This window comes from Macrobrachium rosenbergii, chromosome 12, assembly GCF_040412425.1.
Source record: "Macrobrachium rosenbergii isolate ZJJX-2024 chromosome 12, ASM4041242v1, whole genome shotgun sequence".
NCBI classification, from domain to species: domain Eukaryota; kingdom Metazoa; phylum Arthropoda; class Malacostraca; order Decapoda; family Palaemonidae; genus Macrobrachium; species Macrobrachium rosenbergii.
The window spans coordinates 4,398,533-4,425,477 of NC_089752.1; the positions used below are offsets into that span (position 1 = coordinate 4,398,533).

The 26,945-nt window shown below is 36.6% G+C and overlaps 2 protein-coding genes across 10 annotated transcripts in view; both read right to left on the minus strand.

Moving 5' to 3' along the window:
• Window positions 1–6,016, minus strand: part of Rexo5 (RNA exonuclease 5) — a 40,819-nt gene extending 34,803 nt beyond the window's left edge. For 6 of the 9 annotated variants that reach the window (XM_067113349.1, XM_067113354.1, XM_067113348.1 and 3 more), the window contains exons 1-2: window positions 5,499–6,015; window positions 860–907 (exon numbers count right to left, since the gene is read on the minus strand). In XM_067113349.1, the coding sequence (XP_066969450.1) occupies window positions 860–907; window positions 5,499–5,627 (177 nt within the window). In that variant the 5' untranslated portion in view covers window positions 5,628–6,015. Of the gene's footprint in view, window positions 1–859; window positions 908–5,498 lie in introns of all 9 variants that reach the window. The other 3 variants (XM_067113353.1, XM_067113352.1, XM_067113346.1) reach the window with 2 other exon arrangements.
• A 2,185-nt stretch (window positions 6,017–8,201) lies between these two features.
• EMC10 (ER membrane protein complex subunit 10) lies at window positions 8,202–21,681 on the minus strand. Its single transcript, XM_067113357.1, has 6 exons — window positions 21,531–21,681; window positions 16,924–17,097; window positions 16,465–16,554; window positions 12,952–13,133; window positions 12,338–12,432; window positions 8,202–8,420 (listed from the first exon to the last, which is right to left on the minus strand). Exons 1-6 carry the CDS (start codon window positions 21,618–21,620, stop codon window positions 8,350–8,352), a joined length of 702 nt encoding a protein of 233 aa, XP_066969458.1. The 5' UTR covers window positions 21,621–21,681; the 3' UTR covers window positions 8,202–8,349.
• Between the last annotated feature and the right edge of the window lie 5,264 nt (window positions 21,682–26,945).

Consider the following 26,945-nt stretch of genomic DNA (forward strand, 5'->3'; position numbering starts at 1 on the left):
AAGGACTCTGAGTGGCCCTCCAACTTCTTTAACAGTCCAGAGACAATGTAGAGAAAAGAGTAGGACAGAACAGAACCCAAGCAATGCTCTGGAGAATACCATACAATCTATACTTGCAGAAGATGAAAGTAGTAGAAGGCCAAGTGCTGGGACCTATGAGGTAATTCAGTGCTGAAATGGAAGCTAACAGTAAAAAGGTTTGAAACGTGTAACAGGAGGAAAACCTCACAGTTGCACTATGAATCTATTGTTAGGAGAGGGTGGAAAGTAAGATGGAAGAAAGAGAATATGAATGGAGGTACAGTAAAATGAATGAAAGGGGACCATAGTAGCAGCAGAAAGTTAGACTCAATGGTAGCTCATGAAGAAATAACTGGATTACAGACAGGAAAGTGGGTGGCACTCCACCACTTGTCTACCTGCCACCTTCTTACGAAGTGTCACCGACCAAACCATACACCACCAACAGTTATCCACATGAAAGACGAAGGTTTGTATCTTTATAGGAACAGATTTTAATTTTTTTAATTATTTTACAAAATGCAAATAAATTCATCTTGTGATCACAAGAATTAGGATCATAAAAGAACTGCATTCATTTTTATAACTTCCTGATATGTAAAATATTAATATACAGTAATAAGAGAATAGGTAGGAATGTTATTTGGTGCTTATATCTCTAATGAGCTAAAAAAAAAAAAAATCATCTTAACACCAATATCTTTGTTATCTTACAGAAATTTATGGTATCATGTCAAAAAATAATTAAGTAAGAATTTTTTAAAATTCATACAGAAATGCACATGCCATAAGATACTAAAGTCAAATACTTGAAACTAGGAATGCTAATGTAACTCACCTTTCTTTCCTTCACGACTTCTGTGGTTGTGACAGAGTCCTTCACTGACTGAAATAAAAAACATATAATTACAATTAATTTTACATTGGAAAAATCTGGAACACTGCACTAACTGGCAAAAATTTCAATTTTAAATTCCAAAATACAGTCAAATTTCTCTCACCCAAAAACATCTAAATATTTTCTACTACAGTAAAATGATTACAGCAGCTTAAAAAAAATGGTGTAAACTACAAATAAACTTCCCAGATTTCAAAAGTTTATTACAGATAAAATTACACATTAACTCTTAATGGCAGATGTCCAATACTAACAGAAAGAGCTGACTGGCCTAACCCAAGGAATCTCTCTTACTTACTAAATTGCACAATTAACAATCATGGACTTTCCTAAGAGAGAGAAAAAACCCTCCCTTGTTCTATGATAGCCTTGATCTTCTCTCCTTGCTGTAGGACCTGGGAAACTGAAATCTTCAGACAGTTAAGGTTAACTGGTTTCCTTGCTTCGAGAGAAATATTCAGCTCTCCCCTCATCTATACAGAAACCTGACACATTTTCACCACTGCCTTACATGATGAAGGCTCCTCTAAGGCAGTTTTGTCTTTCCAATTAGGCATTCTTTTCCTAAACTTGGTGCTAGCTTACAAAACTCTGTGGGCTTTGGGCTAATTTTTTTCCATTCATCACAAGTAAGTGGTTCAAATCCCCAAAAACAGGGTTTGTCTGTATCATCTACTGCCAGACTTAATTCTGCCAAAGCCAGCACAGCACACTACTTAAAAACAAACTAAAGTTATGCTATATGTTGTTTTGCAGGGAAAATGGTTGAGGTGTTTAACATGAGAGCTTGTCAGCACAAGTTGAAAAGATTTAACATATGAAATATGATAAAGACAAACCACCCATGAGGATGTGAACAAATGACCTGTGATCTACCAAGTTTTCCACGGGACCGGTTGAAATCCTGACTGCGTGTCTCTAAAAATCAGGATCCTCCATGACTACAGGAATTGTAAAAGAGACTGAGAAGGCTCCTCTACTCTCAAGGTGTCGGAGCAGAGGAAAGTCCAGAGTCTAATACAGGCAGCCCCTCGTTTACGGCAGGGATTCAGTTTCTGGTGGCATGTCGTAACCCGAAACGGCGTAAACCGGAACATCATAATAACAATAGGAATAAATAGTTCTTACGGTGCCGTTAGAACCATAAAACTGGGTACGGCGCTATAAAACTCCTTGCAGTGCCGTAAAATCAGGTTAACGGCGCTGTGAGCCAAGCACTGTAAAGTTGGAACGCCATAACCAGGGGACTGCCTGTACTGTATTTCCCTTCCAGGAAGGGGACTGATGTTATGGGATTCCAAAGGAAATGCAAGAAAAAGGAAGACACCCTACAAAGCACAAAGGAATGAGCAATCATTTCCATGAATGAAAGACGACAACTGTCTGTTAAAAGCAGAGTATGCAGCAACCTTGCAGGCAGAACATCAATCGACTCAGTACCAATCCGGAAGAGCCAAACACAGAGTACACCATGAACCCACTACACCAAGTGCTGTCCCCTGTACGGGATTGGCCAGTGATAGACCTCTGGAAAAAGAAAATATTTGTGGAGGTACATCCTCAAGTTTGTCTTCCTTCCTCTAAGATGGACCAACTGACGTAAAGCATACTCTATGTTAACCTTGGCTATTATCATTACAGGTATTATTATTCAGAAGATGAACCTTACTCATAAGGAACAAGACCACAGGGGCCACTGACTTGAACTTCAAGCTTCCAAAGAATATGGTGCTCATAAGGAAGTAAGAGAAAGTAAAGGGAAATACAGAAAGAAGAGATCTCACTTATTGAAAATAAAAAATAAATTAACAGAATAAATGTATTGAAATAAAAGGAGAATAGCATTTGGGTAGTATTGCATTGCATCTTTGCTTGAACTTTTCAGGTTCCATTTGCACAACATCCTCAGGGAGACTTCCACAGTCCAATGGTGTGAGGAATAAAGGACATCTGAAACTGCGAACTTAGACAGCGAGGCACATTTACTGCATATTGGTACTGCTGTGCAGCAAATCTGGTTGTCCTCGGCAAGAAATGGGGATTAGGGATCAGTTGTGAATGCGAAAGATCTCTAATAAAATACAGTTTATGAAAAAGTGATAAACAAGAGACCATCAGTCAATGGTCCAAGTCATAACTACTAGTATTACGAAACAGAAACCTACAGCCACGAACCACTATCTACAAGAGATAAATCTCTGGCAGAAACAGACATCCACACCAGAGAACAGTATTCTAGTAAAGGAAGCAAAAACAACCTAAAGTAGATTGAACTGATGTTACCACTGTTATAAATATATGAAGCCTTACAAACAATACCTAACTTTCATGCGTCATTTGCTAAAAATATCATTACATGTTTCTCAAAAGGAAGATGCGAGTTCAAAGTTACACCTACAATAATTAAAGTTTCAAATTCATTCAGCATAGTCCCAACCACCTGAAGGGAAGGATGGGGTGGAAAATCTGTACGAGATCTGCTAATCAATAGTGTTTTCGTTTTACTGGAGTTCAGCCTCATACCCCACTGACTACACCATTCACTGATCCAGTTCACGTTACAGTTGAGGCTGAGGGCAGTTTCATTTCTCATGTGTTGCACCATCAGCATACTGAACAATCCTGTTTTCCAGACCAACAACCATATCACTTGTATATACCAAAAATAATGGTGGACCCATGTAACACTGAATATTGGAAACAGATCAGCGGGACTTAATTTCCACTAGGACACGTGTCTGGCACTGGCTACGACCTGGCTGAAACAACTTTAACCTATCCTTTCCTATAGCATCATGCCCTGACCTAACCAGAACTTATCTTCCTAACCTGACTTATTCTGCTGTGCTCTGACCTGGCCAGGGCGCTTTGCCCCCAAGACATCCCAGGTAACATTTAAAAGATGTAAAGTAACTTTCCTTCTTTGGAAGTTTTCACTAAGAGATGAAATTACCAACTCCTATCCCAGTCTCCCTACTCTGCATACTACCTCATAGAGCAGATACTGAATAGGGAGACGGGTAGGCATGAGAAATCCGACCATGAAAACGGGCAAAACCTAACCTTTCCTAGACTGATGTAACCCGACCTAACCAGACCTTACCTTCATAACCTGACTTACAGCACTGTGCCTTGACCTGGCCAGTGGGGCTTTGCTCCCCCTCCTGCAATGGATAGCCCCCAAAAGTAACATGATTATCAGAAACAAACCAATGTGACTAAATTTCCAAAAGAAATGCATAAAATATGATTTGAAATTGGAAAAATAAAATATTTATGTACTCCATCACAGTATCAAAATAATATCACTCGTTTTATCTTCCCATACGCTTGGATTACTTTTAATAAGATAGCAACTGTAATTGATTTAAATTTTGGTAAAATGCAGAAGAGCGCATTACAGCCTGTTTAAAAACAGATCAAAGACATTTCAACTGGGAAGCATCCTGACCTCACCTAACCTATGGCACTGTGACTGCGTTCGGGTTGTTTCGGACGTAAGTCATTTAGGCCGTAAGCACGTTTACGTGCAAAATGGGTGCCATGTTTAGTACCAGCCCCTTGGGGATGTATGTAAAACATAAAATAATAATGGTAAATACCATAAACATAACGGTAAATGCCATACACATAACGTCTTACATTGTTTTGGATGTTACGGCCTAAGCAGCTTACGGCCTAAACGACCAGGACCGCTGTGACTTACCCTAGCCAGGGGGAGGGCTTCATGCTCTAAGGACCCTGTAACATGATATCGTGGTAGAGATATTGTTTAGTATTGCCACCACTTTTCTGACAACAATACAGAAAAGGGTGTATAGCCTATAGAGCAGTTAAGGTAAGATCATTTGAGAAATTTACAGTTTTTGTTTATGTTTTTGTGTTCATTTGCGATGGGCTTTTACTAAACACTGTAGAATTACTAGCATTGTGCATATTAGAACACGTGCATATCCTTTACCGGGGATGTTCAAAAGTTTAGGCCACAATGAACTTTTATTCTACCATACTCTAGGCTATTTCTGGGATGGACGTGCTCTACTGGTGCTTCTTGAGGTAATTCTATATATTAGCTCCGCTCCTGTTTTACCTTTTCAACTGGTTTTTCTACACTTTTAGGGGTTCTGATACTGGCGGTGCATCTGTTTGCTGTCGGCCAAATGGAATGTCCCTTCGCTGTGTTTAGTACTGGCCCTGGGGGGTTGGGTACCCATACGTTAACAAGTTATTGCACTTGCCAGACAGGATATGAACCGTTTGAAACAGACGTAGCCGTGCTCTGTCTTGTGAAGATCCGTATGAAACCCCCTTGTTGGATGGACTTCTTAATTACAGGTTAATTAGACTCGAGCGCCAATAATGAAAGGTAAATTCAAATTAGCAACCAAAAACCTGTAGAAAAGGTCAAGTTATAGTGCCGTCGGCGACGCGGAGCTACCCTATAGTTCTACCCTTCTTTAAGCTATGGGATTGTCCCTGCAACCTACATAACCTACTAACCAACATAACCATGTGAAAGAAATGCCTAGGCCTGAACTACGGGTACGAAATAAATAAAAGCAAGATGGTTTGTACCAACCTTTTTGGGAACTCTGGCATGCTCTTGGTTGTTACTCTGCACGAGTTCTAGATATGCAATTAATTTCCTCTTTTTATTCTCAATTCTCTTTGCTTTTCTACTGGAAACTGTTGTTCCGCTGTTTTCCATAATCTGGTCGTATGGCAGCGGTAACTATGAAGAATGGGAATAATTGAGCTTTAATCTGACATTCACGCGTGTCCCTTGTAGTAGTAGTAGTAGTAGGCGGGACCTTCCTTTGAAACGGCTCCTTTGCTCTCGTTTTATTCCTCCTTTGTTTGTGTAGTTGCTCGCGAGTTTTTTTTTTTTTTTTTGAGGATTTCATCGTTCTATTCTATCTTGTCTTGTCCTCCACATAAGATATAAAATTCAATGTTGGTTTCAATATCTTCAACGAATAAACACATCCAATTTCTCCATTTCTGTCCAACTCACTGTCTTGTTTACACAGGTGCACCGTGCATCAGATCAACTACGTTTGGTTCAGGTAGTAGTGGTCTGTGGTCGTAGTATGCGGAGGCCTCGATTACGACTCCGCTTCTCGTAGTAGTAGTAGAAAAAGATTTTCCATTACTGAACGGCTCCCTTGTGTGTTTTACATTGTCTCCGATTGTGTTTGATTAAGGTTTACTCTATGGTACCCTATGCTTTCTATAAGTTCCCACTATTCTCAATTTTCTTTCTAGACAGCTCTGTGAAAAGTAAGATTAGTTCACCTTTATCTGTTTGATATGCCAGCTGCATTATGCAAAATCTGCTACAGCTACTGTTGTATGCTGGGTAATAAAGTAGAAAATGTTCAAAATTTTCCTTTACCCTTTCACACTATAAACATTTACCAGTAGTTTCTTCCCCCTTTACGTTATCATACCAAACTTCTTCTCTTATGCCGATTTAATATTCTATAGATATTAGTAACAACTTTTCATAAATTTCCCTATCCAATGTATTTTACCCCATCATTTTATAATTATTTTAATTTGCTCAATTTTACTTAAATTAAGGCCTAATTCCTATCTAAACTCTAATTTGAATATCCAAGGAGTTTCTTGTTTTCCTACTGGCCTAAGGTTTTCTCATAGGGAAGCCTTTGCCTATTACTTTTGAAAGTACGCTTCAGATTTAAAAAAAAATAGTTACTGGATGGAAGGAAATATGAACAGATATAAAGTAAGAGGAATGTAAAGGTTGCAGCTAGGGGGTGAAGGGATGCTCCAAAGAACCTCAAGTAATGCTTACAGTGCACAACGTGAGGTGCACTGACAGCACTAACCCCCTTCGGTGTTACTAAATCAAAAGCAAATGACAAACTTATGCCTGAAACCTGCTCTTCCTGATTAATTTAGAAATCAATCTATGGTGAGTCATGTGAATATTCACTTTAGATTTTCATCTGCCATCAACTCATTCTATTGCTACAATGATGAGACACTGAATTGCATCAGAACTAGGATAGCTCAAAGTATCCAGTTAAAAATTAATGCAAATATTGTTCATTAGCCTTCATCAATTGATGTGATCTGGATTTCCTTCTGTTCTTAAATACTGTAATACAGTAAGTTTCCTTATCCACTAATACTTCCTTGAAGATTGTGCTGGAAGTACAAGAAGATTCCTTATCCCATAAAATTTCCTTGAAGATTGCACTGAAAATACCAAGATGGAGATTCACTCATTCATGATAATCCATTTTACAATCGCATCCCAACTCTCCCTCTGATATCTTTCAGTATATTTATCTTTAGCTCTCCTGATTTACTTCGCTACTGGACAACCAAAGGTTTCAGTGCATTTTTATGGCACTTCCCATAATTACTTCATCTACCCCAAGTAAGCTAGTGAGTTAACAATTTTTCAACCTAAGATATATTTGAAGATGATTTAGAAGTGCCAGTGCTAAGCCTTAGTCTTCATTATGAATAGACTAAGATTTGTATCCTTAAATCCAGATGCAGATTTACATATTTGACTTCTATAGTCTAGTACAGACACCACCCTACTTATGGGATCGCAGAATAAAATTGTGCTCAGAGCACTCCCCTTTGCCACCTGTAAGTTCAAATTTTGTTTTGTGCACCTATTCTGTACATACATTACTATATGTATAGTGTACTGTGTCTCAGGATGAAAAAACTTACAGTGCTGTACTGATTTTATATCATACTGTACTTAAATAGACATGAAGGGTACAGTAACCAACTTAAAAACAACTCAAATGTATAAACAGCCGTCTGGAATGTAACGCGTTTGTAAGTACTTTATACAGCAACAGTAATGATGATCTCAGAACTCCTCAGTGGTATGAAAGTACAACCTTATTACTGTAGATACATGGCCTCAAAGTGTGAAGCTGTGTGTATAATCATGCTGCGACTCATACCTAAACTAGGTTAGTTTCCAGACCATGACTTGGAATGGGGTTGAGCTACAATACTTAAGGATAAAATTAAAAGTCCATTACGAATATTTTTAAATAGTTTAAGTAAAAACATACAAGCTGATTTACATGACTTTGTATTGCAATAATTACATACATGTACCTATTCACAGTGTTTGAATTTTTTCAACAAGATCATTCATCCACTTTCCATTAAACATAACTAAACACAAGCAACTATACTGTAATTGTTGCATTCAAACTTACTGCAAAAGAACATACAGACACTATTCCTCATACAGCATATTCTGTACAATGTTTTAACAGTGCTAAAAGTGATGCACTAAATGCTGTACTAAATCTAAAAAGGTTTTCTGCATTAGCACATATACAGTCATAAGCTAAAACTTAACATGAAAGAAGTGAATGAGATCAACTGTTCTCATAAAAATACTATACACTCCTATGAGAGGTTTAACGAGCTCCTTCCTGACCACCTCCTGAGAACAACATTATCAGCTGCTTAGGAATGATGTCCATCCACACTGAAAAGAAGAAAAAAAAAATTAATAATACCCAATTTTGTTGATTGTTTACTTGAAAACTCATCTCTTATTCACTTTAAAAATACCTCTTGCTCTTACAAAGAACTTAATTTCTAGTTAGGGTAAATTGAGTGTAAATACCTGTTGTATACATATAGTGAAAAAGTAATTGAGAAATCCCACTGTGGGAAGAACTCAGCAAACCTGAGATTCATTACAATGTAAAAGGCTGTGATGAATTCAGCCCCAATAAAAATAAATGTGAAAGGTTCAGATGAATTTAGCCTTTACAGAAATAAATTAAAAATTTTGTGGTCAACAGATTCAAAACTTACATTTTTACTTATGCTGAATCTATACTTAAGAGCGAGAAAACTGTGCGAAGATATCTAGATTTAAGAACTATGGTATTGTAATTCAGTTCTCAAAAAAAAAAAAAAAATACAAATCAAGTACGCCTCAGAAATAAGTATGAAGTAATGTTATTAGTAGCTAGCTGGTAACCTCACTACCCTAAAATGAAGCAATGATATTGGTAGCTAGTTGATAACCTTACGACTAGTACCTCAAACCTTAGCCCTACTGACCATGAACCAAAGATTAACATTCCATACATAAAACACTAAAAACAATGCTAGCTTGCATTAACAACTTGAACAACCAAAACTAAATTTACAACTTGCATATCAAGTTCTACCTTTGACATAATTGACCATTTTCCTCAAAAAAAGCATAATGGGATCACTGGTAATCCTTCTGCATGGAAAACTGTTCACTGAGCAAAGATGGGTATCCTTTTCATCCTCCCTCAGGAAATTATTAGAGAAGGAATTTACAAGACAGGTCTCTGAAATCCATAGTTTGCTAAGCAATACCTTGGATAACTGTGATCTTAACAGCTTCATAAATAAAGAAAGCAAGCCTTACTCCTCTTGCAAGAAAAGGAAGAAACGTGGCAAGACGGATAGTTACAAGGAGTGTTGCCACTGAGAACACTAACCACAGCAAACTGGTTTGGGTTGCTTTTTGAAAATTTGGCCATAAAGCCATGCAATGGAGCATTTTCAGCCACTCAGCACTCGCAGTGAAAAGCGGGACTCTGAGTGGATGGACAACAAGATATAAGAAAAGAAGTGAGGAACAGAGGTACAGTAAAAGCTATAAGGTTGGGATAGCTAGGGGCTGAAGGGACACTGAAAACAACCCTTAGTAATGCCTAAAGTGCACCATGTGAGGTGCACTGATGGCCCTAAACCCCTAAGGGGAACCACAAAAGATGAACCAATTCACCTGCTACAAACTCAACTTGTTTGTCAGGAAAAAGTCTATGTGGCAACCTGTGAAAAGTCTTTCTTTCTATGGGATTCATTAATAACTTTCAAAATCTGACAGTTCTGTACCTAAAAGCCGCAATGGAACTGACTGAAGTAGAGTTGGCACGGAGTTTCACAGACAGATTCTCTAAGAGATTTATTTAGTTGATTAATGAGAATTAGGGGCACAGTAGATGTAACCTACGTAAACATTATTCCTCTCGGTGAAAAAACCTTGCCGACTGGAATTCTCAGAACAGAAAGAAGAAAAAAGACCTATATCTCTAGGAAGACCATGAAATGCACGAATCATCTTCCAAGCCATTAGGTCTATGATGGGAAAAAGAGTATACTGACAATTTTGAAATCTTTTAAAAGTTTTCTGTATACGATGGGATAAAATGAATACCCTGAGAGAAAGAATTTTCTGTTTCTTTAAAATGCTCAGTTACAGTGGATCTTTTTGGACAAGTATTCCAACCTGGTCCCCGTACACTTCTGGATCATCCCTCCAGTTCCAGCTATACTGTATTCTATTATTTTCTAAATGTTACATTTTGTGTCTTCCCACACTGCTGTCCACCTTTTGTAATCTCAGCTTGCAACAATTTTTAACAGACTTGAGAATAAATCTTTCAGGCCAGCACTATGCGAATCTAGAAAGTATTCAATCTAGTGCTTGTGGTTTAAATGCTTTATAAAAATTGTAATCTCTGACCTAATGCAATCATAAAAATGGGCCTAACATTAAGCAAATTTCCTCATAAGGTGATTTTCAAATAACTTGTGTCTGCTTTGACTGCCACATATTTTAACTTGTCTATACAATCTATTACACTAACTGCAACAAAGGTCTCAGAAACATTATGTTGTTTTATCTCATTTAGCTCTCCACAGATGCATCCCTGTACAGTACTCTTATACCAAGCTAGATCTGTCCAGTAACCTTACAACCTCATAACTTTCCACTGCATATTCCTGCCACTCTGTTGCAGAAGTCCTCAAGTTCAGGAATCAGTTGAGCAGGTCCAGGGACACTTGCCTTAATCCAGATGGGTATGGTCTTGGCTACCCAGTCATCTTGATTAGCCTACAGTTTTGCCATCATTATCATCATCAACATTCCTATATTTGTATTCATTAGCCACCTAATGCACATTCTCTACTCTATTTTTTCTTGTGCCTCTTTTACCTAAACTTTCCATCTAGTCCAGGCCAACAATTACGGCCCTTTTTCCATGATAAAGTGCTCTGTGCACTTCCGCTAGATGTTGTTCTGCTACTTCCATACCCAGGACTTCTTCTAAGTGACTGCTCATCTCCCCTTCTCATCACAAAATTAGCCATCTTCATAACTGACATATGTTTATTTGAAAACCTTTGGACACCATACCCTGCAGAGAATACTTCATTTACATAATCTGCCCACCTTCCTCGAACCATGAATCTTATACCTCACCAAAATTTCATTCTCTGTCTACTAGTGGAGAAGTAAAATTCTCAATGTTGTAAGTTCCACTCTGTCTGCTACAGTAGTTACCTAGTAGTTCAGCAACCTAATTGATTGAGGCTGTATCTATTCTTTTTCTTACTGCCCTCTCAATACAGAATTTATGGCAAAGTAAAAAAAAATGATCTAACAAGATCCAGATGTGTTCATCTACCATTACAAGAGATTCCTCCTTTTGATGGCTACATGCTTGCTGACAAGTGCCATAGAGCATCCAATTAGTTTTGTATGCTATCCATTTTAGTGTGTACTGTACTGGGATTTCTGGTAAACATTCTAGCTGATTGGAGTGTTACCTGCTCCCATAGTTTCTCCCCACATCTATATGCGTGACAGTTGATTATCTACACTCTCGCATGTTATTTACATCACTGTGAGTACTGTACGTCAGGAATCTGCCAAGTTAATCCAACTGGACTTGAGTGTGTCTAGCAATCTTCAAGTCTCTTTCTCTTACCTAACATACCAAGACAATCAGAACTTTCTACAGTCTTCCTCCATGCAAAGGCAGTCAGTATGTTGCTTTCCAGTCCTTAAAATGTCAAGGAATCATTAAGTGTTGTAGTCCTTGCATATCCACAGGACACTGAGGTTAATGTCAATACTAATAGTTAATGTCATTGCTAATGGACAAATCCTCTGTATGCAAAGACTGCGCTCTGTCTAATTTCTGCCATTTAACTAGAATATTATGAGACATTTCTGCAGATCTAGTCTGGAAAAACACACTGATACTGTATTAGAATCAACAGATGAAGTAAATAATACTGTACAGTAGTGATCACGGTATATCCCATTTCTTACAATTCACAAGCTATATTCTCTTATGAAAACCTTACTTATCTTCACGGCAGTAAGAGTGACACAGCAGTGAGTAGCAATAGGTAAATAAAATGGTAGCCTCAAACTTGGTAGCAATTGGTGATGCATCACAGTTAGTTCCAACAATCTAGAATGGTCTACACTGTCTATAACAAACAGATTCACCAAATGTAAGAGATAATTGGATTTGTATTGTATGTAGTACATCTTAGAAAAACAATCAATAAAGTGAATCTGATAATAAATCATACTTTACTTGTTTTTAAAACTACTTACATATTTAGCCAAGAATGACCGATTGTCTTTTCCTTCAGCTTTTTCATTCTTCATAGCTTCCATCTTCTCAATGTATGTTGCAGTATCAGGGCTAAGAATACATGAAGAAATGTAATTAAAAACAGAAAAACAATTCAAAAGGGGCTACAAAAAAATTTTTCATTACAAGGGGCACCATGCCATTTCTTGGAGGTAAATTTTATTAGTAACTGAAATAGTCAACATAACCAATGGCAATGATATCTTAAAAACATTATAAATGATGTTACTTTGATAATTTTCTCAATGCAGTACTATAAGCCCACAAAATTGGTATTTGTCCAGTTCTTCTCTACAGTATGTGCTGTAAAAACACTGATGATGATTGAACAGATGCCTGTGTACTGTATATTAAACAGAAATGATACCTTTACATTAGTACCGCAATGAGATGTGGTACTAGAATAAAATAAAGTTTGCAAATTTTTGATAAAGCTGTTCTCCTTAACATGAAAAATCAGTTACATACAATAAATCTTCACTCCTTTTTTCAAGTTTTGGAACACAGACAGCAGACTTCAGCATCATCTAACAGAAACCTCTTCACTAAAAATAATCAAAGGATACATACACAGGCGCAGGTGTTGGAGAGCGAATAATAACTGTTGTGTTATGCTGAACTGCTGGAACCTCTGGGCTTTCGCCTCGGCATACAGCAACAAATGGAACTAGTCCTACACCAACAACAGATGACCCGGCTGAATCTACCATCAGATTGAATGTCTCTGACAAACCGCTTTCATACAACTGGCACTGTAAAGAAAAGATGAAGTTTTTTGAAGTTTTTTTAATTTAGAAACACCTTAAACTTCAATTAATACATTAAGTACAGAATAATTTTCTGACACCAAAGCAGATAGTTTCACACTCATAACCAAGTTACTGTCTAGGCATTCTCTCCAAAGTCAAAATGGAAGTAGGGGTACTAAAATAAAGGTATTAGCTCTTTATCTAACAATAATTTTCCTATTACACATGCATAATTCATTTCCACATACCATATTGTTCATTCTCTGGGCTCACATGAATTAATTCTTTCCTATCCAAGAATTATACAGCTTATTTATCATACAGTACCTTTACTTGCATACCTCAGAAACTTTGGTCATAAATGATGATGAATGAAAAGAAATGAGTCAAAAAGCAGGGTCAGTCTATAGTACAAATTTATCAACTGACATAGCTATATGGACGTGCTTATAAAATATATTTTGCAAAATCATGACTTCATTATCAGCCAACAATAATAACTATATTTCAATGCCAAGGACCTCAATACACTGCACATATAAAAATGAAAATGAAACCTTAATATTTCAATAAAATATGGGGTACTAACATGAAAAATAAAGAGAGAAGTGCAAGATATCTAATACTGAAGAAAATCTATCAACTCCTGGAACAACATGAAACTATACTTACAGTATACTGTAACATCATACAGTATACAAAAAGCATAATACTGTAACTAGGCAGCCATAGTAATACTTTTGAATTACCAATTAAAACTTGATGATTATAATTACGAAGACTTTATACTTATAACACTGTGCTGGCACTTTACACAAAGCTAGTAATATAGGAATACATTTACTTTAAAAAGTGCAACAGGTAGAAGAGATACAAAAATAGTTAAAAATATCTAATGGCTGGTTTTGAAACTTTGAGCAATGTAAGATGGTGTATAAAAATGACATGCACTTACACAGTAAATATGGCAACATTCAATATTTCGTACAAATGCTCTAACCCAAAGGTGGTTCGATTTTAATCTGTACATACGGCATGTTACCTTACCATTAGCTGCAGTATCATGCATAAAGATAATTCACAGCAACCAAAAGCATCTGACAGTTCACAAAATACAAACTTCGTAACAAATTGATTTCTTTGGCTACAAAACAAGTACTGTACTTTACAGCAGCCTAATCTTGTGCCTAGTAGCTCCCAGATACATTCCCAAAAAGGAGGGGGAGGTTTCCACCTCAATAGACAAAAAAACCAGGCTCATATTGTACTTTATCACAGAAAACAATCACTTCTTGTGTTGTCTAACCCTTCTACTGGAGACGAAAGGCTGCAGAGTAAAATTACTGAGTTTATAAAAGAAAAAACAAGTAAAAAATGCACCAAAGTTTCTTCAGCACAATCAAGTTTTCTGTGTGCAGCATATAATACTGTCTGACAGTCTCGATTTGCTGCAGTATGAAACTCTCAGACTCAACCGGACGGTGCTCAATTGCTCCCCAAATGCGGTCAAGTGAAGATGTGTCGGCAGCTGGCACCTTTAGTGGTGCCAGACACACAATCCATGGATAACCTTAACCTTAAATAAAATAAAAACTACTGAGGCTAGAGGGCTGCACTTTTGGTATGTTTGATAACTGGAGGGTGGATGATCAACATATCAATTTGTAACCCTCTAGCCTAAGTAGTTTTTAAGATCTAAGAGTGGACAGAAAAAGTGCGGACGGACAGACAGAGCCATCTCAATAGTTTTCTTTTACAGTAAACTAAAAATCATTTGTTAAAAAATATAATTTATTTGCCCTAAATTCATTTCTTAAGAGTGAAAATACTGAGACATTTGGAGCCACTAACCCATGAAGTGAAAGGACCTCAAGACCAAAACTTGTAGTATCAACAATTAGTCAAGAGTAGGGCAGTGATCCAGGTAGTCAAGACATATGTTACATGCTGTATAACTTACCTCTGCTGGTCTCATAGCATGCATTGTATACTTAAATTCTGCATGAGATCCCGTAAGTAGAAGCTGACAGATCCATGTTTCATTTAAATATCCATATTTCTTTTAAATACCAAGGAAGCACCTACTGCCATGATCTAGCGAACCCTTCTTAAGGCTGGAAGCTCCTGTCTCTGAGGTGCACATATACGCTCTCATGATGACGTGTCTCATCCAAAAGAAAATAGTGCTTCTGCAAACAATGGACAACAACATTGAAAACCCTTTTCTAAGAGACTGAGCCTTTTAAAGATATATTTCTAAGGGCTCTCACAGAATACAGGCACAGGTCTTCTTCATTCCCATTTGCGCATGTAAGGTGGGAATAATAAAACTTGGCAACAGCTGAGGCATAGATGAAGTTGCCTATGTCTTAGCTACGAAACTATCAATGTACATTAGCTCACTGCTGTGCTAATGTTGAGTCTCTTGCTGACACTTGAGCTAATAAGAAAGTAGCATTTAAAGTGATGTCCTTGAGGGTTACTTCTTCCACTAGCTCTTATCTGGAAGACAATACTGTACACCTTTGAGCATGGTGACATCCCACAGAGGAGGTCTAAGAGCTGTAAGTGGGATCTCCCTCTCAAAACTCTTGCACATACATCACAACTATGTGGAGTGACCAAGTTCAATGCCCTCAAAAGCTACGAATAATGTCGACCTTAAACCTTTAATAGCCAGTACAGAAAACTTCCTATTCTGTGTACTACCAGTAGGATAAAAGTATTGTGTTTCAATGCCATTTCCACTATGCTACCCACTCAGGCTGATAAATCACAAAATTTGACTGCCAGACTGGGTTATTAATGACCTCAGCAGCTTTCAGTGAAAACCTTCTCTTGATGAGGCCACAACTGACAGCCTCCAAGCATTAGTAAAGCTGGTGTACTTTCTTCATTTAGGAAGCTAAGCCAAAATCACAGAATTGCCAAGATCTGGAAACAACACTTGCTGTGGCCTTTCTAGTACAAACCTTATTAAGGAGAATGGAAGAAAGGCATTACCCTTCAGAATGTCCCAGGCAACCACAAAACAAGTTGCTTGCACCAGCTGAATAGTCTAGGAGAGCAGCAGTAGTTTTGGAGCTTCTTATTATACTGTGGCACACACACCCAAAAGTTGGGTGTCCCACAGCTTCCACAGTTCCAACAGAATATAAACAGAGGCTAAATAAGGATGTTACACTGAAGGTGTCTGTTTTCTCTGAGAAAGAGTTTTGGAGCCTGGATTTACTGTACTTGACTTACCACGAGGAAACTACCTCCTCATTCCTTTTGGAAGTATCTGGAAGCTGTTGATCATAGGATTAAGCTGCATTTAAAACTATCCACTTACTGCTTTTGTAAAGGTTGAAACATAACCCTTGTCTTCTGCACCTTTGTGATACACACGAACACGGTAGAAGTCATCCATCTCTACAAGTTTCTGAAACATACAACAGAAAGATACAATTATTAATTACAGTACTGGTAGTTTTACAAGGTAACTTCAGATTAATAGCCACAAAAGCTTTAGCCCTAAAAAAATTATACTTGTTTCTTTATCCTGAAAATAAATTTCTCCTTTTATTGTGCTTTACTTGAATGAAATCATATCTACTTATCAATGAAGAGAACCTTCCATGCACAAACGCAAGTGATTCCTCCCATTTCCTAATCAATTTAACAAGGATACTAAATTCAACTGTTGTGCTGCAACTGTTGTGGGAGTAAAATATGGCAATGAATCTCTTCAAAACAAGCTTATGTATAGAAACTTCCATAAAATATGCATAAATACTAAAAATAATCTTACTCTCATCTTATCTTCTAGGTCAGAAGTCCATGGACGCATGTGTGTAACTACAGCATTACCAGATTTAACCGATCTCACATGGATTGTGGAACGTGGGGAGAACGCAGGGTCTGGTCCTCCATCCAAAGCATCTTCTACCACCAAAGTCAACTGACCATCTAAGAAATCTTCTTCCTGCCAAAATTTAAAAAATCAATCCAGTGTGACTACTATACAGTATAGCAAAAATAAATATAAATTCTAAGAGTGTACTGTTATTTTTGAGTGCTGAAGTAAATGTTTTGGTAACCTTTCAATTCCCCATAAAGACAAAAATAAACAATGTATAATAACTTACTCATCATTTCCTTTCATACTCCAGGGATTTTTTTTCCTGTCTTAAAAAATGAAAATTAAGCTATGCTAAAATTACTTTTGACCCTTAAACTTATACTGTATCTCCTAGTAAAAATTTTGTCATTCTTAACTATAAAATTCTAACAAAATAAAAAAAATACATGCTAGACCTACACTTTTTCTGTAAAAGAAAAAACGTAAAACAGCAAGCAAACCTAATCTTATATTACCTGACACAGTATATCCTAGGGGAATGTTAACACAAATTATAAACTAGGTCTACTTTGAAAAAAAGGAAAAAATAAAAATATCCAAGGAATTCTTGTTAGTAATGTCAAGCTGTGGACCTTACATAAGAATTCTGGATGGTGCCTAGCATCTAGTGCAGACCCCTGCAAGAAAGGTTTCTCTTGCCAAGGCTGCTGAGGACTTTCCAGCCATAAGCATAAGCAACTCTACAAACAAGTGGTACCTCAGCAGTGGAGCTGTCAAAGAAGCTCAGGTCATGGGGTAACTCTCAGTGCTTTTACGCTTAAGTCCAGCAGATAAGGAAAGCACTACATCTTGGTCTGTGGTAAATGTGGTGCCACTGGGGTCAGTCTGAGGCTGGCTGTGACCAACACACAGCTGATCACTCAATGTACCAAGCTGAACATGGTTAAGGCATGGACATCAAGGTTGTCACTTGATGATGAAACATCCTCCAGTACAGCCCATGGGTCCAGGATGGAGCAGCAGCTCTACAACCTGGCCTTGGTGACTAAGCTGTCCTGCCACTAAAATTATGACAACCCAGGGATGTACCTAGCTGACAGTTCACTGGCATGGCAAACAACCCTCATATGCAGCTGTCTTGCCAAATGCCACAAAAAGACAGTCAGCCACCCTTTGTTGTTGACATATGCTGATCGTGTTGTCACCCAGCACTAGCAAGTAGCCCCCAATCTATGGTCCCTAAATGCTTCCAGTGCCAGAAGAGGCATATTCATTTTGGTAATACTGTATTGATGTGCAAGTGAGAGTTATCACACATACACATACCAAAATCTAACTAGCTGTTCAGGACAGGGAAAACATGAGAAGCCTCTTTTCTCCCCTCCAACAAATACAAAAAGAATGTGGATCTACTGCCACAGGAGACATAAAACAATTGCAATCCCTATTGCACCAACACAATGATGTCGATCTTTTTACACTCCATGCTGGCAAGCACAGAAAACAGTTACAGTACATGAAAACTTTCAAAACAGCGCAGAAAATAAAGAAAGCTCACCACAAAAACACAAAAAACAGAAATGGCAAAATAAAAGTGAAGCAAGAGGTGTATATGAGCAATAAAACTAGACACAATCATGGCCGAAAGGACAATGGGGAAGTCGGGTGAAGGGGCATATCCCTCCCCCACACCTTCATAGGTATCTCCCTTGTTAGATAATATACAGGCTGGGTCCAGTGCATGAGAGAGAGGTACTCCCGTTATGCAAGGTGATAAGTTTGTTCCTCCATACAAACAAACCCCAATTTCACACTGAAGTGTCACAAAATTACTAGATGTAGGTGAGGATAATAAGTTAAATTATCTCCTGTGTAAATGAATGTCAGAATCATTCAAAACTCATAAAAACTATGAGAAAATTTATTTCAATGTTGAAGTCAATTCCAAGCAACTTATATATAATTTCACCAATTTGCCAAAGGCCTAAACTGCAATGTGTTAGGTCTTCACTATGCATAATTCAATCCAGTAATACTACAATAGGTTAATTCCTTGTTGACACCAAAATGAATACCTGAAATAGTTAAATAATGATTAATTTTGCATTTTTTCATAGGGAATACAGGGTAAGTAATTTATGTCACATATTTAGTGACAAAAACGTAAAGGCTTGTATTACATTTTTCTAAGTCCACTGTAATTGTTTTGAAGGATTTTCTTTCAAAATTCTGGACACAAGAGGTGGTAGGAACTAGTAGCACATGTGTTATTCACAAACGCTCTACGATGTTAATAACTTAGATGTTGTGACACCATGATGAATCAATCTTTTCACAAACACTTTTCTGAGCTTTTTTATTTTAAATATTATGTAATAATTATCTACCATTTTCAACCAATTAAAACTTTATGTCCTTGGCTTGGATGTTTCCTGACTCCTCCCAACAGTTTACATGACAGTTTCTTCAGTTTAACAATGGCTGCTTATGTGTAAGTAATGTTAATACATCATATACAATATCTTAAATACAGATGTAAAGGAACTCTCCACCCATCTGGAAGTAAGGTTAATTCATTCCAATATTAAATGCCTTTCATCCATACAACAAATTAGCTGAAAGTCAATTACTAGGAATGTGAATGGAGCATGAGGAAATGTGTGCCTTTTAGCAATGTACCTCCCAATGTTCAGGTATATGCTGTGAGTAATGCTAAGGGGGAAAGATGGGATGCCCCCTTTTCAATTAGAAGCTGGTTAGTTCAATACAAATTTATTGAGGCCTACTCACTTAAACACCCCAAACCACGTAAGAATCTGGTACCCTATGTTGGGTTAAGTTAGGTCAGAATGCATCCATGATATTTTACTCTTGTTGTTTATGGTGCTCTAGAGTAGGTTAGGTGGGAGGTCTGGGCCCCATCAGCCAGGAAAGAACCAAGCATCCTAGCTTAGGTGGGGCTTGGGGAGATTAGGTAGGATGCATCCCTGTACATGCTATAATTTCATACTTTATATAGGCCTACTTTGGTGATTATTACCGTTGACATGAATGACCAACATGAATTATGTAGTTTTTTTGACTGGTTAGGCTATACTGCAATTTTTGCATTCCACATATTTATCAATGGTACACTACACTTGTTTTTGTCTTTTCTCCCACCCAAATACCCTGGTTTCCCTACGGTGGAGCCACATCATTGCTGAACAGGTTAAATGCAAAGGAGAGGGCTGCTTGAAGATATCGTTTATTAATGTAATTTTGTGACCAAGCAATGTAAAAAAGGGTATATATAATTTCATATAGGTGAGATAACTTATGAAATTTACCAAGACAATGAGAAATTTAACGTCTTTCCTTTACATTTTTATGTTAATTTCCGAAGGGCTGGTACCAAACATGGCGTATGCTCCAATTTGCGCTGTGTTTAATACCAGTCCCTTGGGGATGAAAGCAAAAATCTAAACGTTGCCGATATATTTCCCATTAGCTCGACAAATTTCTTAAATAATCCCACCTGTGCTGCATTGTATAAACCATTTTCTATATTCTCCATTCAAGAAATTACATTAATAGATGATATCTTTGTGCAGCCCTCTCCTTTACATTTACCTTGAATAGGCCTATGGGGTGAGGTAAACACCTACACGAGTAGCTTTCACTTACAAAATAGTTGGAAATGCTTGGGTAAGCTAAAAACACAAGATAACCAGTTAGAAAAATATATGGCTTTTGTTGCTGCCTAGAAATTAATAGTACATGATGGAATATAAAATTCAGGCCAGAAGCCAAGTGCTGGGACCTATGAGGTCATTCAATGCTGAAAAGGAAATTGAGAATTAAGGAGGGTCTGAAAGATGTAACGAGGGAAACCTCGTACCTGAATAATAATTAATCATTAGGAAAAAAGTTAGAGTATACCTTTAGTTTAACCCAGACCACTGGAGCTGATCAACAGCTCTCGAGGGGCTGGCCTGACCGGATTAGCTTATTTTATCGTGGCTAGAACCAACTGGTTGCCTAGCAACGGGACCTACAGCTTATTGTGGAATCTGAACCACATTATGACGAAATGAATTTCTATCACCAGAAGAGGGTGGAAAACAAGATGGAGAAAGGAATAAGGAATGGGGCATACAGTACATAATAGGAATGAGAGGGGGTTGCAAAGAACCTAGAGTAATGCCTACGGTGGACCACGTGAGGTTCACTAACGGCACTAACCCCCATACGGGAGTTAACAGTATACTGTAGTCTTAACATCGCCAATTCCAGGGTTACCAGAAACCTAACCTAACCCAATTCAGAATAAAAAAAAAACTGGGAATGGGTCCAATTTCCCAATACGATGCCTCATGGTAAACACACAGTACAAATAATTACAGTAATAAGTCAAAATTTATCGTCAAAAGTGGCCAGATCCTTCTGTACCGCAACCGGTGGTTCAGCTGTCAAAACAACTGTGGCCTATGCAAATTATACTGCAGGTTTGATTAGGGCCGACTCTAACTTATCAAAAATTTCATCGCTTACGGCAAGGAAAACCGAAAATTTACCTGAAATCCATTGGTCGCCCCAAAGAGCAGCAGTGAGCATGCAAAAATCCAATTCATCTTGCCTCTTTCTCTCGATATCGCAGAAAACATTTTCCGTCGTCGTGAGAACCGTCACTCTGAGGAAGTAAATAAATGACTGGTTGATCATGAAGGTGCGTTTGGTGTAATGAAATAATGTACAATTTCAACTATTGTAGATTTTTATGAAATATATTATACATTTAGAACCTAAAATATTATTAAAACAATTATAAATAATTTAATTGCTCTATAAGTTGCATGAATAAGCTTCTTATAATACTTATCTTTGCTAAAATAAATAACGTGTATAGTGAATTCATCCAATATGTTTTACGTATCAACAAAATGCAACCACACCTCGGAGAATTTTTTTCGTTTTCGTTTTCTGACATGACAGCAGGTCGGAAATAAACAATTACAAAATATATCAAAAGTCCACCAAAGCGAACTCAGATTTAAAGTCAATTCACTTAGTACTTGTAAGTCTAATATATATATATATATATATATATATATATATATATATATATATATATATATATATATATATATATATACTACAATCATTCAAACCAAATTCATTCCGGTGTTGATCTGCAGACGATATTACTGAATAATTCTGGCTCAAACTGAACAGAAAATAATATCAATCTTTTCTGTACCCAATGCTACCAGGTAATGAAGCATAGCGAAGACTTGTTGTAATGATGTTGATTTAAACAGCATTTGAGTCTGTACATACATTTTAGATTTACATATATGAACACATAGCAATGTGTACATGATCAGTGTTAACTTTTGCATGTTTCTTTTAAATAAGGGAAGTCGCTGATGGAAATTCGACAAAAGGTCGGGTTGATTAACTAAACACCAACATACTAAATCCCCTCATGTTGTCGACTATAATGGCCTGAAAATTAAACAGATATAAAAAAAAATATAGCCAATGCTTAACAAGGAAACATGTAATTGATTTCCAGTTTGTCACTACAAAGGGAATATCAGATAAATTTATTACAACTACAATGAACATGAAAGTATCATGAAACTAATAAAACAACAAATACCGTATTTAATGACGCTTACGTTTAGACGTTAAACTTATAGATTGTCAAATGTGCACAAATATAAAGCAAAATATACAAACAAAATAATTGGGCAATTCTAGCTGCCCTCATGTGTGAATTTTTTAATTTCACAATCATAATGTTACTGATGTTATTAATACTATTGTCCCTGTAGGGGGTTAGTACCATCAGTGCACCTTACGCGGTGCACTGTAGGCATTATTTAGGGTTCTTTGCAGTGTCCCTCGACTGCCAACCCCTTTCGTTCTTTACAATGCATCTCCCCTTCATATTAACTTTCTTCCGTCTTACTATCCACCCTCTTCAAACAATTGTGTTTTAGTGCAACCCCCTTTACTCTCAATTTCCCATTCAGTGCTGAATGACCTCATGGGCCCCAGCTCTTTGCCTTTGGCCTAAATTTTACATTCCAGTTCCAATTTCAGTTAACATTATTGTGTATTTTTGGTGTTGAGATCTACACAAACCATATATATATATGATATATATATATATATATATATATATATATATATATATATATATATATATATATATGTGTGTGTGTGTGTGTGTGTGTGTGTGTGTGTTACATGGGAAAATGTCTAATTCATTAGTTGAAATGAGGGTATTATTTACTTTAAACTATTATTTGATACTGGAGTTTTTTTTGTTTATGTTTTACCATTTATTCCAGTTGGGCTGGTACTTAACACGAAGCTCATGAGATGGTGCCGGCATTAAAGTAAACTTTACGTCGAAAGAATTGAACATCAGAAACATTCACAGGAGAACGGCAGTCCCAAGTCCAAAATGTGATAATGGTTTAAATGATTATAAGTTCAGTTTTGTTGGGGGAGTGAGGATTATAATGGATGATTTGTATAGCTAATATATTATGGACATGACCGATGGAAATGTAATCTTTCACAGTGGTTTACGTATTCGCTTAGTTTTCTCACGAGTAAGTGTCTGCCTTAGACCTGTGACATTCGTTACTTTTCACGCTCAGAGCAAAACAAACCCCCCCGAGCTTTCAACAAAAAATAGTACCACTTCCTCACTGTATGGGCTGTTGGTGTGGTAGTACTGGAAATCGCTATTTTTATAAAGTAAAAAAAAAATTGCAGTTGATATTTATCACTCCCTCGTTTGTTTAACTTTTTTTTTTGTTTAATTTTAAATCGGTGTTGCATTTGAAATTATAATAGAAAACGTAATGATAAACATTTTCTTTCATTGTTTTATTTTATGGGTAACTGATATATTAAAGTTAGGTATTTGATTAAGAGTGATGCAAGACGATTCAATTACCTTTCTTAAACATTCAATTATACCGAAAAAATGGAAAACTGAAAAGCGTGAAAGACTATAACTTCTAAAACCGTTAAAATACCCAAAAGAAATTGGAAATGGTCCCACTACAAATAACTCTAAGCCAAGAAATTTATTTTGGCAAGATTTTTCACTCTATATCTCCAGAGAATTTTGACACCTCTCTTGTGTATTCACGATGTTTGGTACCATAAAAATCTGAGTTTCCATTGAAAATTAAATCCATAAAAACTTTAATGACAGCAACAGACCAACGTTGATCGAGGAAAATTGTCAATGGTACCAGCTAATCATCGTCATTATCGTTATGATGATTCATTTTTGGAGGTCCTCATATGGTCCAACAGGCGGGACGCTTTTATCTCTCATGTATAGCTTTCTTGGATAAGAAGCTTTTCGATTTCATAATTCTTTTCGATTATGTAGGTCTTTAACATCTTTAATATCCCCAAGGTTTTGAACAGCTTACTGAATAGTTTGGGTGCCGTGTGGTCAAAAGTCAGTTTTCTAGTATTTGTTGTATCTCTGCTACAAAATTCTATATTTATTCACACACCTACTTGTTGCTATGCTTTCAGTAGCATATTAGGCTAAAAGAGGCCTCTTAAATATTCCATTTTCATATTATTTATCTCAGTGTACGCGAGAACAGGATTTTAACATTCAATACTTCGTTTTACAGGTAGGCCTAACTAATGAGGGCTCATTAAATTGAGCGTGACTTGCTCACTGGGATTTATTCATTAGTTCGGATGCCCTATTACTTAAACACATTGTCACTTCGGTAAATAATTTGGCAAGCTTTTATCAAAATAGTTACAGTAGTCTATCACTGGGATTACAAAGTTAAGTACGAACATTTATAACTTACGATTTTTTCTTTTTCAAATTAACGTTCTCCAAGTGGTAATGTCTATATTCATTACATTTAGTATTTGATCTGCTAGCTTGTGAGTGTGTGTTAGTATTTTGTTGTATAATTTTGGAATGCACCTTTTGAGGCAGACAATTTTGGAAAGTGGGGGTCGATGACATTCTGACATAAAGGTTGAGAACCACAGTCTGATTTATACGATCCTAGTGACTGTTTGTCTCCCGTATTGTTCTAAATAGAGGCACAACGTATGTCATTATTTTAATTCACGAGCAAATACAACTTTGTGAATAATAATAATAATAATAATAATAATAATAATAATAATAATAATAATAATAATAATAATAATAATAATAATAATATGGCATTTAGGAAAACATTTTGTTCTGGTTTGGAAAAGGTTTCAATGGAAGGGAACGGGACGTGATACAAAACTAACATATTCAAAAAGTGGAAATAATTTAATTGAAATTACCACAGTAATGTTAAGGCATCAAAAGGTAGCAAATACAACTTTGTGAATAATAATAATAGTAATAATAATAATATTAATAATAATAATAATAATAATAATAATAATAATAATAATAATAATGGAGAAACAAATCCACAGTTATGTATATGTACGGTACATATATTTAAAGATTTATGGATTTGTTTCCCATTTTAAGACATGCTACTATGAGTGTTTTTTAATAATAATAATAATAATAATAATAATAATAATAATAATAATAATAATAATAATAAGAAGAAGAAGAAGAAGAAGAAGAAGAAGAAGAAGAAGAAGAAGAAGAAGAAGAAGACGGCTTTTAAAATAGTGGATAAAATTATTCAGCACAGTGGGACTGAATTCTGAAAAATCTAAATCGAGCATAAGTCATATTATTGTCAAGAAGAAGACTGTTAGGACGTTTCAAAGAGCTGAAAATCAGACATGTATATTAAGGAAGTATGCCGTGATTTCCTGAGCGTTGCGCTTGAAGGCAGTATGCCTACGCTATACACACACACACACACACACACACATATATATTATATATATCTACAGTATATATATATATATATATATATATATATATATATATATATATATATATATATATATATATATATAACATATACATATATATGTATATGTGTGTATATGTGTGTGTGCGTGTGTGTGTGTCTAGCTTTGTAATAGCCGCATTTGCTGAGGGTTGCAGACGGTTTGAGCCCGGGAGCAGACGAAATGGATTCAAATCGAGAACCGGTTACGACAACACGGTCAGGAACAGATACACAGGCGGCCCAACAAGATACTGGCGACACCCCTGGGGAAATGATCGAATTAGCCGCAGGAAGTCAAAATATGTTCGAATACGTCGGCCAATGTCAAAAGCTTCCATTTCTTAGAGGAGTTTCTTCGTTTCCTCTCGGCACTGGAGGAAGAGACATCAATGTCATTTCCGATTTTCACTTCAGCTTTTTTTTTCTGTCGTCCTTCTATCAATTACGGGAACCGTACGTGTATGACAGTTACGTAGACTTATAATTTCGTTGAGCGTTCTCTGAAAAACTTTCTTTGAAATGAAGCAGTAAGACAGGAAAAAATGAAGAGTACAGACGGCTCCTTGGCCATACATCATACAATGTAACGTGTGCATGTTCGTGTGTGTGTGTGTGTGTGTGTGTGTGTGTGGAAAAGAGAGAATTTTAAATTCTAGGAAACATTATTTCTTAAAACCCAAGCTCACTGAGAGAGAGTGAGAGAGAGAGAGAGAGAGTAGATCGTTTCCTAAGAAGCAGGCTTATACGATATTTATCAGATATATCATAGACGTCAGCAGATAATTCACATATCACACTTAAAGTACATGCATTGTAATTCAGTCTTAAAAGACAATATATATAAAACACGCCCACACTCGCAAGCCTTCACAAGCTTAAATTCGACGTATGATTTATACATGGATTAGAGTGGGTGATCACTTTCACGAATTTAGCTAAAAGAGGAAGAACATAGAAGTGAAGCGTAAAATTATTAAGTAGTAAAAAATAACTTGAATAAAAGAAAAGTGATTTTGATTTTACAAGCAGTAATATTCGCCCAGTGACTTGCCACCATAAAAT

Excerpts from the sequence above, each read along its gene's own strand:
- EMC10 (XM_067113357.1), bottom strand. The coding sequence starts at position 21,620 with ATGTTTTCTGCGATATCGAGAGAAAGAGGCAAGATGAATTGGATTTTT. Across the intron at positions 16,555-16,923 it reads ACCTAGAAGATAAGATGAGA|AAACTTGTAGAGATGGATGA; the intron begins GTAAGATTATTT and ends TGTATGTTTCAG. Across the intron at positions 13,134-16,464 it reads TTTCAACCTTTACAAAAGCA|TGCCAGTTGTATGAAAGCGG; the intron begins GTAAGTGGATAG and ends TTTTCTTTACAG.